The sequence below is a fragment of the Grammomys surdaster genome, unplaced genomic scaffold, assembly GCF_004785775.1.
Source record: "Grammomys surdaster isolate TR1022 unplaced genomic scaffold, NIH_TR_1.0 206, whole genome shotgun sequence".
NCBI classification, from domain to species: domain Eukaryota; kingdom Metazoa; phylum Chordata; class Mammalia; order Rodentia; family Muridae; genus Grammomys; species Grammomys surdaster.
The window spans coordinates 8,027,833-8,043,307 of NW_021604651.1; the positions used below are offsets into that span (position 1 = coordinate 8,027,833).

General features: G+C 38.9%; 1 protein-coding gene across 2 annotated transcripts in view; it reads right to left on the reverse strand.

Moving 5' to 3' along the window:
- Positions 1-714: 714 nt before the first annotated feature.
- Tex9 (testis expressed 9) overlaps positions 715-15,475 on the reverse strand; it is a 35,865-nt gene continuing 21,104 nt past the window's right edge. For both annotated transcript variants that reach the window (XM_028771404.1, XM_028771403.1), the window contains 2 exons: positions 5,420-5,554; positions 715-4,813 (listed from right to left, as the gene is read on the reverse strand). In XM_028771404.1, coding sequence (XP_028627237.1) covers positions 4,736-4,813; positions 5,420-5,554 — 213 coding nt within the window. In that variant the 3' untranslated portion in view covers positions 715-4,735. The remainder of the gene's footprint in view (positions 4,814-5,419; positions 5,555-15,475) is intronic.

Genomic DNA, 15,475 nt, shown 5'->3' on the forward strand with positions numbered 1-15,475 from the left:
TCTACTTTCTCACTATAGGTGTGTTCAGGTTTTCTGTTTCAGTTAATTCTTGGTAGTCTGTCTCCAGAAATTAATTCATTCTGTTTTCCAAATTATTCATAATCACTTATAATATACTTATGACCCCTGTGTATAGTACAATGAGTGTCCCTGTTTGCATCTCTAACTAGGTATTTTCTCTTGTTAGGTAAACGTTACTGATACTATCTTGACAAACCAACTGTTTCATGTGGGTTGAGTATATTCTGTATCTGCAATTGCAGATACAATTGATAGAAGTTGAGGTTTTTGTTGTTATTGATTTTTTTCATCTTGGAATATTTAAAATACATATAAGTCTTAAAAATGGGACCTAAATTTAAATGTGAAATTCATTGGTCTGTTTACTGAGACAATGTCCCCTGTCACCCACACTGGCACCAAGCTCCCTGTTGAACATAATACTGTTGACCCTCCTTGCTTTGCCCTGTATGCTAGGGTTACAGGGACAAGCCACCATACTCAGCTAAGATTAATCCTTTGGGGAGCTGTAGAGATGGCTCAGAAGTTGAGAGCACTGACTGACTGCTCTTCCAGGGGTCCTGAATTCAATTCCCAGCAACCACATGGTGGCTGACAACCATCTACAATGAGATCTGGCGCCCTCTTCTATCATGCAGGCATATATGCAAGCAGAACACTGCATAATAATAAATTTTAAAAAAAGAGAAAAAATTAAAAAGATTAATCCTTTGGTTTTATTTTTCAAATTAAACAGTCTTTAGTTCTTCATCTTAGTTATTATTTGTGAGTATGGATATGGCCGTGCTCGTCATCCTTGCATTTGGGAGTCGAGACAGCTTGCAGGAGTTAGTTCTTTTTCCACTGTGGAAATCAATGTATCAGGTTGGGTGGTAGCTGACCCTTTGTACTAAACCATCTCCCTGGCCTTTGTTTATTCTTAGTGTAATACACGTTGTACCCATACCCTCCAGGTAATTGTACACATTACTTTTGGTGAGCCTGTGTTTTGCCTGCAACCTGTCACATGAAGTCAGATTTGGTATTTACACATGTAGTGTCAAACTAGTGATCAAAACAGTATTTGGGATTTGACTTTTCAGGTTACTTTTGTAATGTATTCCTTCTCTGATCTTTCCAATTTTTCTTGTACTGACCATATTGGATTTGGTTTTGGTACATTACGTGGACATTTCTGCAGTGCTAAAATGACATTTTCTTTGTACAAACTTCCCTCAGAAATGATTTAATTGTACTGAATGTATTTTTATATCCTCATTTTGTGTAAAAAGTCTAGAATTAATTTATTCTCAATTCACTGGTTATTCAAGGAACATGGTATGTAATTTGCACATTTGTAAAGTTTTTAAGTTCCTCTTGTTGGTCTATTCTTTTATATCATCATAGTCCCGGAAGATATGTGGTATAATTTGTCTTCTTAAATTTGTTTAAGACACATGATCCATCCTGGACAATGTTCTATACACTCAAGAAGATACAGCATGCTGTTGGAGAGACTGTGCAGTGTCTTTTAGGTTCATTTAATAAAGAGTGTAAATTAAGTTCAGTGTGAATGGTTTTTTGTAATTTTTTTTTGAGACAATGTGTTATGTATCCCAGTTCAAGGGTGGCCTTGAACTTCTTATTTGGCTGGGAATGACCTGAATTTTTTACCCTTGTGCCTCTGTTCCTCTGTGCTAGGATCATGGATATAGATCACCAAACTAGATTATGAGGTGCAGGGGATTGAATTTGGAGCCTTGTATATGCCAGGCAAGCACTCTTCAAACTGAGCCACAGATAAGTTCATTGTTTCAATGCTTCTGTCTGACCTGTTGTTGAATATGGAGCAACAGCCATATCCTCTCCCACTGTAATACAGCAGTGTCTTCCTTTTTACAGATGTTTGTTATTTTAGCTCTATGGTAGATACATGTTCACATTGTACTATTGATGACTTAAAACTTTTACCGTTATATAAAGTTTTCTTTGCCTGTTTTTATACCTTTTGACTTAATGTCTATTGTAAGTACCCATTTTCTCCTGGTTTGCATTTCATAGAGTATCTTTTGTCATCTCTTCACATCCAGATTTCTGTTAAGTGAATCTCGTAGAGGCATCATATGGATGGGATTTGTTTACTCTGCCTTTAACTGCTGAATTTAATTCACCACTGTAGGCTTATAGTTTTCAAAACCTACTTTAATAAAGGTTCTCAAATGTGTCAACCTCCCTTTTAGCCTACTGACCAAATGTAGAGAAGGAAGATGGTTAACAGGACAAGAAGGATGTGGACCTGTTTAAAAGTAATTCTTTGTGGCAGTTCCAATCTTCGTTGTCAGCAGTCCAGTCCACTAGCAAAATACCAAACACGAATGTGTAGGAGCAGCTTAATCCAGAAAAAAATGCTAAGACTCCACCAATTGGCTCGAATTCACAGAAGTAGCCAGAATATCACCAATTCTTAGGTGCATTTCTCTCTACAAAATCATGACAAGCAAAGATCAGGAAGAAAGCAAAGCGAAGCAATGCAAGAGTGTTGTCCAGTGTCAGTTGGGTTATACTTATATCCTTTCCAGACATCACATGTCCTCTCAAGCATCTGCTCCAGCAGAACATCACATGCCCTTTTACCAGACAGCTTCCAGAAAAACACATGTATGTTATCAACAAAACATCCTCTCATAAGGCAGCTTCCGGAAAAACACCACATGACGCAACCTAGTCTCCAATGAAACCAGAAATTTCCACTTCAGCTCACACTGAAGGTAGTACTGAGTTACCACTGCTTTCACCAGCACTGTGTTTTCTACTTGCTTTGCTGATTCTTTCTTCCTCTTACTTTCTTCAAAGTTGAGTTTTTCTCAAAATATGTTTGCATCATTGCTTTTCACCCCATGTACCTGTTACAAGTTCTTGTTATTTTATACTTTTCTTCTACACTCTATTTTGTAGTTCACAATTACATCTTGTATATTGTTTATCCTTGACTAAATGTTGCCGCTTTTGTTTCAACACTTCCGACTTATTAAAAATGGGAATGATTTTCATGCCTCCATCAGTGTCAGAATACTCTGTTTGACTTCATGTTTCTTATTAGCATCCTTTAGCTAATAGCATTCATTAGCTTGAAGAACCCCTCTCTTGTAAGGCAGATAATGAACTCATATTGGCTAGTTTGAGAAAATGCTATCCAACATCTCTGAAGGATGGCTGAGCTGGGTACATTATTCTTGACAGGTTTTATCCTTCAGAACTTTGGCTAGATTGTTCTACCTTGTTACTGTCTGAGAGAGATGAGCTGCCAGGTGTCCAACTCCTTCAAGTGAATGCACTCTCTTTTCTTCATGCTTTTGGAACGTTGTGTCTGCCTTTGACAGGCTGATTCTATACCATGGGCTAATGTCACTTGGATTAAATCATTAGAACCCATGGATCTTCCTTTCCGTGAACATTTTATGTTCCCAGTTGAGAAAATGTTTCTTTAGTCCGTCTTAGGTGCCAGCTTCTCGTGTGTACTCATGAAGCTGCCCTCCTGCCCTCTTGTGAGTCTGCACTGACTGTCTCCAGGTTCACAGATCCTCCTATTAATACTCGACACTACTACATTCTCACTTTGCTCACTGATTATTGAATTGTCATTTTAAAATAAAACCTCTCATTTGAATCATCAGTCAATTTGTATATGTCCTTGGGGTCAACCAATGGCACCTTAGTTTCTCTGGCAATGTCCCCAACACTTTTAATCCTTATGGGCAGGCATCACCATCCATGCATTGGGAAAGCAGGCACTTACTTCAACCTAGAATGTCCAGCTACTCTTGTCAGAATCTCTTTAGGTCTAGATGTGAGTTCACTGCAGCACTTCAGGGTGCCTCAAGCCCGGGATCATCACAACTAGTTCAGAATGGACTACAATACAAGAAGCTGACAGGGTGTGGGAGCACAGGCACTAGAAGCCCACAGCTGACCAAGGCCTGTCACCTGGGGAGGTTTGTAAGTTCAGACACAATGCAAGGCAGTTGACCAGAGTGATGTGTGCTGGGACTTCAGTCTATCTTGCAGGAACCATGGGTTCCCGTTTAGCATATTTACTGGTCTGGAGTTGAACCAAGAATCTGCTAGGCTTTACTGTAATGAGCCCAGTGCTGGAGACCATGAAGTAGCTTTCCCCTGTCTTTCTGTGCTGTGCTGGAGGAAGTGTAAAACTGCCCTCACCCTCAACAAAGCTTTTCTTTTGCTACAATTAGGTGCTGTCACTTCTTACCTAGGTGTTCCCTGCCCTGAGATATACTTCAGAGTATATCTCTGTGTGCACAATCACTGAAAAAAGAATACACATACAGCCCCTCAAGACAGAGCCTGGTTCCAGCCTGCATCACTGCTGTTTGATGTAGCAGCCTTGGTGACATGTAGGCCTTCAGGCAGACCTCAGTAGCTGTGGGTTGGGATCTCTGGAGTCTTGCCATTTTCTCTGTCCTCTCCCAGGTCTGGTAGATCATAAAAAGGAATTAAAAGTCGAAGTCTTGCTTCTTTATTTCACAACTATTAATGAAAAAGGAAGTCAGACAGAGTTGCAGTCTGGCTTTATCCTAACATCTTCCGACATTCTGTTTACCTCAACCGGTCATTATCTAACCCTTTATCTCACAAATGTTCTCATTACTCATCAACAGTCAGACAGCTACAATTTGACATAAACTAACACAAATAAGCATCAAATTGAATTGCTCACTCATGAACTTCCCCACTCAAGAGCCTTCATAAACTCCTCCTCACTGAAAGACAGCATCTTGGCAGCTTCAATATGCATCTGTTTTTTTAAAAAAAAAATATTGTCCGATTTAGAAAAGGACACACAACAACAGAAAATTTATGTTTGTGTTAATATGCTATCAAAAAAATAAGCCCTATTGTTGGATTATATGTTCTAACTATGCAAATGTAACACTTTAAATGGATATTACAGTGAAAACCGAGCTACTGTTAATAATTCAATTTGACTATACCTGATCTTTGTAACAAGAAAGTGAGAGGTGAATTGTCTTTTTTCATGTTTCAAGAAAGATAGAATGTGCTTTGAAATTACTGCTCAAAGAATAAAGAGGGAAGTAATTCACTAAAATTAGTCATTCTCATGTATGGTACTTTCTGTAGTTAAGAGGAACTGTGTGTGTGTGTACATACATACATACATACATACATTCATTCATACATACATACATACATGCATATATAGGTGTGTATTCCGAACCCGTGAACCTCACTATGTATTATATAGTGGTGACCTCACATGTATATAGTGCATCTTCAGATACAATTTTATGTTAAGATTATAAACAAAGTAAAAACATAAACTCCTTGGTAGAAAGGTCTATCTGTAGCATATCTGATATATAGCTTCTATTGTTAGACTCACCTTCTGCCTTTTCAAAATGTCAATTAATTTCAACTGCTTCTTGAACCCCATCATTAATTCTCCTTTTTGTCTTTCTAGCTTCTTGTTTTCTGATTTCAACACTTCAATTTTTTGATGTTCTTCATTTGTAATATCCTATGAAAGCAAAAAAAATATTTAGTTGAAATATAAGATTGTTCTTTATATTACTAAATAATTTAATTGCAGCCAGCTTCCTCATTAAAACAATTTTCAAAATATATTTTTAAAATTAACTTTCAATTCTAAAAAAATCTAAATATCTAAACCTGATAGAACATAAGAATTTTCAGTAGCAGAATCTGCACATGGTATGACCCTCTGAGGTAAGAGCTATATTTACACTGTCATTCCTCACAGGACTTTCCAATGTACAAGTTTACAGTGGAGTTCTGCTGGGCTCAAGACAGAGGACAGAACTGATGAGATACTGCACACTTCCACGTTGGAAATCCAAGAAAGAGCCTCAAATTTTCACCACACATTTTCTTTAAACCACTGGCAGACAGAAGGACCATTTCTGAGATGAGAGTCCCAGAAGCCTGTGAAAGACATATTCTGAAGATCTGATAAGAGAACTCACCCACATCAACGACAAGGACACCAAATCTGAATGCTCAGAAAAGATGTAACAGCACAAGTTACTAGGTCCAGAAAGGTTCTGCACTTGCAGGACTGAAGAGAAGGTTTCACAAAAGGAATAAGACACCAGAAGGAGCTAAGATACCACACACACTTTTTAAAATGGAGAAGACTAGGACATTTGGAAACACTGTGGTAAATATTAATAGCCGTAAAGAGATTCTCTTCTTAAGGAAAAAGTGATGTTACCAATATGGTACTGAAACAGCAAACACGGACACTTTGTGAACTCTAGAAACCAAAGAGGCAGCAAGAGAGTAACTCATCAGGCAAACGCTACACCCAACCGGAGAGCAACTCTATGGTACCACAGACCACAGAGTGAGTTTACGTAATCTGAGTGAAGGGTGACATGACAGGGAAGGCAGAACTGTCAGTGTAGTTTGCAAAAGAGAGGTTTAATTTGCCACTTAAAATAGCTTCCTTTAACTTTACAGGTAACCATAAAGCACTCCAATGACAAAATAGCTAGAGAGCATAAATGAGAGGGGAACAAAAACTAGTTAAAGGCAAAACGATACACAGAGGACAACAAAATGTCATAAGAATTTTTTGTTGTTGTAGTTGTTGTTTTTCAAGACAGGGTTTCTCTGAGTAGCCCTGGCTGTCCTGGAACTCACTCTGTAGACCAGGCTAGCCTTGAACTCTCGAACTCAGAAATCCGCCTGCCTCCGCCTCCCAAGTGCTGGGATTAAAGGTCTGCCACCGCCGCCCAGCCCATAAGAATTTTTATATCAGCAATTACTACAGAGTCAGACAACTAAAAATGCACAAGATGGAAAAGATGGAATAAAACAGAACAGGATCCAACTACACTCTGCCCATAGGCGAGCAGGTTTAGCTCTAAAGACAAGTGCGGTGGATGGAAGAAGATAATCCATAGAAATAGTAGCCAAAAGAAATCAGTTTATTTTCATCTGATGACTGTTCCTCAGTCAGAATTATGAAGAGGCAAGAACATTACATAATGACAAAAGGGTCTATTCTCCAAGCTGTGACAATCAGCATGCCTAAAGCTAAGAAGCAAAAATGAATAGACTGAAAGGGGGATCACTACAATAAATGCAGAAGCTTGAGTATCTTACTTTCAATCATGCACGGTCACCAGACAGATCAATAAGAAATGGGGGCTGTGGATAAGTTGGAACTAAGTAAAAATATTCCTTCCAACAATAAAGGAATATAGTTTTCTCAAATGGAACCAAGTCATTTTCCATAATACATCATGATAGATCATAATTTTTAATAAGTTTAAGAAGACTGAAATCATGCAGTGTCTTATGTAACCATAGATTGAAGCTAGAAATGAAATATGTGTAAACTAACATATACTGAGTCAGCTTTCTGGTCTGTAGCACAATGCCCAAAACAACTTGAGGGAGGCTTGCTTTCCTCAGTGTCAGCAGTTTGTGTCCACATTCCCTGGCCCATGTGCCTCAGGCCTGTGGAGCATAGTCTGTCAAAAGGAAAGCACACAGTAGAGGACACTGGACTTCATAAAGAAGCTAGGAAGCAAAGGGAGAGAAAAGGGCTCAGTTCCCAACAGTTCCTTCAAGGTCACACCCCTCAGTGGCCTAATGTCTTTCCACAAGGGCCCATCTCCTAAAAGTTTTACCACCACCCAGTAATACAGACACAGGGATCAACCAAGCCTTCAGTGTAAGCTTTTGGAGACATTCAAGGGCCCAAAACTCAAACTACCACTTTTCAAAGAATATTAGAAAATGGTTTCAAACACCAGCATCTGCAGGAAAAAATATTACACTCATAGGTAGGATCCTCATAGCCATGATACAATGAAAAATATTACACTCATAGGTGGGATCCTCATAGCCATGATACAATGAAAAATATTACACTCATAGGTGGGATCCTCATAGCCATGATACAATGAAGATCAAATGATCTCAAATCAACCTAACCTTTCCTAATAGCAAAGAAAGAACCTGAAGCTGGCAGAAATAGAAATGGTAAATTTGAGAGCATATATAAGTGAATTTATAGATCAAAGAAACAAATTAAAAAGTTTGCTCTGTGACTACCAACAAACCTTTAGGTGCACTGGCAAAAAAGGAAGACCGAAGTATGAAAAACCAGAAACCATGGAGAGGCCATTTCAGCTAACTTCACAGAAATAAAAAGGATTGTACGATTATAACATTATGTGGCCTAGAAAAAATTAATTCATATAAGCTCAATTCACCAAAACTTAATACATATTTCAGAGTTTAGGAGTCTGGATCACTAATCAAACTCTTAAAAAAAGAAGAGAAGCAGAAGGCCTGACCAGTGAGTTAGTTCTACCATACATACCCTTAAACACTTGACACCATTCACTCACAAGTATCCACAATACTTCTCTCTTGAGGCTGAGTAACAGTAGAGAAAAGGTTATTTTTTTAATTAAAAATATTTTTATACCAATTAGTTATCCAATACCTGGCCAGTCTGGTCCTGCAAACATACCCACAAGTAACAGTATACAGACTAAGAAGGTTTAGGAATATCTATTTATGTATGTATGTATGTATGTATGTATGTATGTATGTATGTATGTACAGTGAATGAAAAGAGGCCACAAAATTGAAAGAGAGCAAGGAGGGGTGTATGGGAGAGTTTGGAGAGGGGAAAGAGAAGCAAGAAATAATGTAATCATCTCATAATTCTCAGGGAAACATTACTTATAAACCATAGTCAAACTGAAGACATTACAAGAAAATTTCAGACCCATACCACTGATAAAATGTGGTGAAAGCAAACTCAATAGTACATTAAGATAATGACAGACAATGACCAAGTGAGATCTTCAGGACAAATGATGGTTTAACACAAAATTCAGTGTTAATATGCTAATGGATAAAGAGAAAAACCACATGATTATCTCTGATGATACTAAAAAAGAGTCAATTACCTTTTCATGAGGAAAAGTATTATACAGAAGGAATCTACCCCCAGATAATAAAGGCCATACACAAAAAGCCCTCAGCTCACACACTTGAGTGGTGAGGACTAAAAGCCTTCACTGTTGGTCAGGATCAAGGTAAAGGCAGCAGCTTCTGTCACTTCTGTTGAATGCAGCACTGAAAGTTATCGCCCAAACAACTGGGACAGAACAAATGACATCCACCCTGGGGAGAAAGATGATTCCTCATAGATGACAAGACTGCAGCTGTGGAAATCCTTAAAGACTTCTAACAAAATCATGATAACCAAGAAATGGATTCAGCAAAGCTGTAGGCTACAAAGACAACACACAAAAGGGTTCCTTTTGCAGACTTATATTGGGCAGCTCAAAAAAATCAAATATTTATATATTTAGAATAATTATAACAGTGTATCATTGGTGTGTACACACACACACACACATATTGCAGGATTTCCTAGAACCATTTTTCAAGAGACTATCTTTTCCTGATTGCTTGACACCACCTGTGTAAAGATCGTGTATGCGAGGGTTTCTGAGAGCTCCATGACATTTACCTGTATTTAATTTTTTTTGTTTTCTTGTGTTTGTTTATTTGTGTTTTAGTGTTATTTATATGTTTGAATGTTTTGTCTCCAAGGAGTCTGTGCACTGCATACATGCTGGGTGCCAACAGGTCAAAAGAAGGTGTCAGTCCCCCTGGAACTTGAGTTATAGCTGGCTATAAGCTGCTGGAAACTGAACCTGAATCCTCTGCAAACACAGCATATGCTCCAGATGCATGCACGCACACACGCACGCACACACTTGCGCACACACATGAACACTGAATGGGATAAAGACTTGAGCAAAAAAGGCTGAAGGTATAAAACTCTTAGTGACACTGGACTTCTTGGATGACACCAAAGGAAAATAAATTGGACTGTATCACACAAAGGCCATAGAGGACACAATAAACGTTGAAAAGGCAGTCTGATGAATGTGAGAAAATATTTGCAAGCCATATATGCACAGACTTAATGTCCAGAATATACAATAAAATGTAAAAATTAACAAAGGACTTGACCAGATGTTTCTCTAAAGACAAACAAATGGTTACTAGATTCAAGATGCTGAACACATTACTTATAATTAAGGATGTGGAAATTAAAACCTCAATGAAGCAATCAAAACTCATTAGGATGACTGGTATCAATAAAAATCAAAGTAACTCATGTTGATGATATGGGAACTCTTGGTCATTTCTACAAGTGAAAATGTGAACTGATGCAGCTGCTATTGAAACCAAACGAACCTCGCCTCTGATACTGCAATTCTACTTCAGAGTATATACTCCAAACAAAAGTAAGGCCTCAGATCTGGGCCTCATTATTTCCAGTGGCACTCTGGATACTACCCAACAGTACACAACCCAAGTGCCCATTGAGAGATAAAAACAAAGAGTGGCATGTAAATATGATGGGTTGTTACTGAGCCTTCAAAACAACTTAAATTTGGAAAGATGGAACAACCCCAAGAACTCTGTTCTAAGCTAAAAAAACAAAACAAAACAAAACAAAAAAAAAAAACCCTAATCAAAAAGGAAAATATGTGATTCTACTCATAGGAGTGAGGCACATTCAAAAGTCAGACTCACAGAACCAGAAATCCAATGGTGGGTGCAGGGGCCTGGGAGCCTGGGGCTACTAAGTTTCCATTTTGAAACATTTCCATGATAAAAAGTGTAGACAGACTGCAAAACCATGATGATGGTTTTACACTTAAAAATGTGTAAAAAGAGTGTAAATTTTATTTGTAGTTAACCATAATAAAAGTTAATGCAATAATGAAGAGAGTATGATAGCTGCTAAAGGGTTGTAGGTTATCTGTGAAATTCTGTGTTATCTGAATGTAGATAGTGGTAAGTTAAGGATGAGTAATAAACACTGATATGCACACAAAGAAGTGCAAATGAGCCAGTAAAAGGAATTCTGTGATTGGTAACAGACAGACCGTTCATATAAGAAATAATATTAAGTGTAGTATAAACAGTCCCCATTAAAGAGAGGCTGAGTCATAAAAAGCCAACCTCAGCTGTGTTATCTACAAGTCATAAAGCAGTAAGGAGGAAAAGGACAGAAGACGCAGCAGAGGTAACATAACTGAGTGGAGTCCAAGCTGCTCTAATACCAAGGCTTTACCAGGGCACAGGCTACGTCCGGGAAGAAAAACAGTTAGATTCAAAGTGGCCAATTCACCAAGAAGACACACAATGCTCAATGTTCTCTCTAGTGACAGCTTTGACAAACAGGATGCAGATGCAGATAAGGCTGAAGAGGAAACTAACAAAGCCAAGTTTCATTTATATTCCTCTTTTACTCATTGACATAGGTATACAAAAAAATATGTGAAGATCCCAAACACATGAGCAACTGTCACACAACTTTACATGGCTGACATTTGAGGACTACTCCACCCAACAAAGGTAGAAATCACTTGGAACTAACATTTATCAACTTAAGCCATATTATGGATCATAAAACAAGCCTGCACAAATCTATAAAGATCAAGTATTCTCTATCCATGATGGGATTAACTTGAAATCTCTAAGAAAGGTATCTAGGAGGATACCCTAATATATGGAAATAGAGTGGCAAACTTCTAAATAATGTATGGGTTGAAGGAGAAAACAGAGAAGGAAAATCAGTGTTTTAAACAGAATAATAAAAATGTTTAAAATAATCAAATTTGTGGGAAGTAACCAACAGAATCCACACAGTAAAATCCCAGTCAGTTCTTATCTCAGACAGAGGAGAAGTTTCAGTGCAGCAATTTCCATGTCCATGTTGAAAAATTAGCAAAAGAAAAAAATTTGCAAAAAGAAAACTAAACCCAACATAGAGAATGAAGGAAATTAAAAAAGCAGATTGAATATCACTTGTATACTTTTTAAATAACTACAGAAAATAGAGGTGGAAAGATGGCCCAGAGGTTGAGATCTCTTAAACAGGATCTGGGTTCAGTTCACAGAATTCATATGTGGGCTCACAACCACCTGCCACTCTAGGTCCAGGATCTCTTTGCCAGTTTCTATGGGCACTTGTACACACATGGTATAAACATATACACAGACAAACATACATAAAATTTTTCTCACAGCTCTACAGCCATCTGATATCTTAAAGGGGAGGAATATCTAGAATCTATAAATAATGCAAAAAACTCAAAGTCCAAAATCTCAAGTCATATTATTATGAAAACTACACAGGGACTCCATCTCCTCCTAGTCAGAACAGACACAATCAAGACAAGTACTGGCAAGGACATGGGGAAGATTAGGGCTTATTCACTAGCTGGTGGGAATGGAAACTGGGAAGTCAATATGAAGGTTTCTGAAAAAGTAAACATATATTTACCATGTGATCCACATGTACCACGCTGGGTATATATCTGAAGTAATCTAAGTTGACATGCCAGGGTGATACTTGCACATCTGCATTTAGTGCAGTATGGTCCACATTAGCCAGGTTATGGGCCCTTCCTAGAGACTCCTCAACAGATGAGTGGATAAAGGAAATGTGACACAGTACAGACAGATGAGAGCATGCCATTTGCAGGAAAATGGATGCAACTGGAGGTCGTCATACTAAGTGAAACAGACCAGACTCAGACAATATTGCTGTTTCTCTCATGGAGAATCTAGGTTTGCATATACATTTTATGATATTAAAGCAAGAGGAGGATGCTTGAGGAGAGAAAGGGGAACAGTAAATGAGGAGGATCAGGAAGCCGTCGGAAGAAGACTAAGTAGACTATTATACATGTGAAATTACAGGTTAATGGGAATTCCTGGTGACGCATCACTTTGCATGCTGCCTGAACATGGCGACTCACGTCTCAATCCCAAGCTGTAATTGTCAGAACTCAATCACACTTTACTCCAAGCATGTGCAAGCTTATTATACACAAGTTATGTCTTCAAAGTATGCAACATACTTAAAACAGGCCAGAAATTGTCAGACATATGTAGAATATCATTTTAAAAGCAAATGTAGCTTTAAATGCTCTAGAAAACAGAATTTAAAATCAATGGTCTAAGGTTCAACTTCAGCTAGAGACAAAAGAGCAAATTAAAACCCAAACAAGAAAGCAGAAGTGAAAGGGAACTGTCAGGGAATCAGAAGACAGATTGTGAAGTAAAAACAAAAGCTGATTCTTTGACAAGAGTAACTGATGGCTCATTAATAAGATGGGTGGGAGAAAACCCCTCCAGCATGGGTCAGTCCTGGCTGAGAATGAATTCTGGAACTGAACCCAGATCCTGTGCAAGCTTCCAGTCCCCGAGTCCATCCCGTGAATCCACCTGTGCTTAGGTCAGGGAAGGAGGTCAGCACAGTGGGGCCTCCAGGAAGGACCTGGGCAAGACACGAGGATCCTTCTGGGCAATGACAATGTTCTATCTGGGAACTGGAGCCACGGTCATGGAAGTGTGCAAGAGCCAAGACTCAAACGACACATACACAATCTACATTTCACACCAATAAATAAAGTCAACTTTGTGTTGCCCTCCAGGTCTAATTTTTCCATGCCTGGGAAGAATTACACACATGCATTCACTCATTTCCTCATTTCACTCACTTTTAATCCCTTCCATAATTTGGCCCCCTCACTAACCATTGTACACAAGCAGGTCTAAGGCGATGCTCTGCTGCTGACTCAGCACGCACGCTCGGTTCTCTCATGACCGCACCTCAGCAATACTCAACTGCAGTGGCCACTTTATGCCACACCTGTGCCTCTCATTCATCTGCTGCTCTGTGCAGACTCTTAAATCATGATAGCTCATCTCAGATTCTTATCAGGCATAAGTTTAATATTACAATGTCTTAAAATAATTCATATTTTCTTCCCCAATTCTCAAATTTGCAATCTTCCTGCTCATCTTCACTATTTGCCTACTGGCATGCACCACAACTGTCCTTCCCTAAACGACTTCAAGACTTCCTTATTTTAGTAACGACAGCACCGTGTTAAATAAACAAACAATCCTGAGCTGGTAAGGTGGATAATTGGCTAAGACTGCACCAAGTGTTCTTGCAAAAGACCCGAGTTCAGGTCCCAGCACCTACATCAGGCAACTCAGGACAGCCTGTAGTTAACTACAGCTCTAGGGATCCAGTAGTCTCATCTGGCCTCCTCAGCCACCTGAACTCATGTGCATATAACCCCCACCCAGACATACACACATGTACTTAATTAAAAATACATCGTTTTTTTAAACAACACCTCAGGCTTCCCCCTTGCAAAGCCTATATCCAGTCCTTGTGATTTTCTCTCTTAAATGCAATTTTTGATACTCAATTCATTTCCATGTTTGCTACCATCAGTCTGCCCAGCCTACATTGTTTCTCACTTTGCCTGTACTCTAGTTAACCAACCTACCTGCATCCATTTTTGCCCTCTGCAACAGTTCTCTCTCTACAGAATAACTATGGATGATCTGCATCGCTCTGTGAATGAGCTCCAGAAGCCTCAGGCACAGTCCAGTGAGCCACGTGAATGACTTCTGTCCTCTCTAATGTTCACAGCTTGTTTCCTACTGCTACCTTCATATCTATGATTGCCTTCCTCTTCTTTCTTGGCACACAGCCATTTCTACACACTATTCCTTCTGTTCATAATCTTTTCTCTTAGCACCTAACTGCTGATTATTCCAGTATAACCTTAGATTACATTTAGAAAACAAATGCTATGGTCTGGCTACCTGCTCAGAACACCATGTATCCTCCACAGCATTCTGCCTCGTGGACTAATTCAAGTGCATGATTAGTTTTGCCTGACTGATAACCTAAGTATCCAATTCTACATTCAATTAACTTGGGTATATTCATGAAAGGGCAAGGACTACATTTGATTCTTAACTCATCTATCTACAACCTCCTATAAACCTCTGGGTGGTATAGTACCTAAAAGTACCTCTGAAATATTTCTAAATGAATTGATAAAGAATCAGGGATTATTACTTTCTAAATGAAGTAACATGGACTTTTCTTCCAAATGTCAGACAACCATTTCATCAAATATCCTGTTTCCAATATTTGACAATGCTTACCCTCAGCAGGTTCCACAAGTGACAACTGTCCACGCTTGGAGGACACAACCATAAACAAGACATTTAGGAACAGCTAAGATTCCACAGAGGCTGGGCATGGTAGTACTTTAATTCCAGCACTTGGGAGACAGAGTTAGGCGGATCTCTGAGTTCTAGGCCAGCCTGGTCTACAAAAAGGAGTAGTGAAGGTCAGCCAGGGCTTGTTATACAGAGAAACCCTGCCTCAAAATAAAGAAAGGAAGGAAGAAAGGAAGGAAGGAAGGAAGGAAGGAAGGAAGGAAGGAAGGAAAAAGGAGAGAAGAGAGGGGAAGGGGAGGGGAGAGGAGGGGAGAGAGAAGAGAAGAGAAGAGAAGAGAAGAGAAGAGAAGAGAAGAGAAGAGAA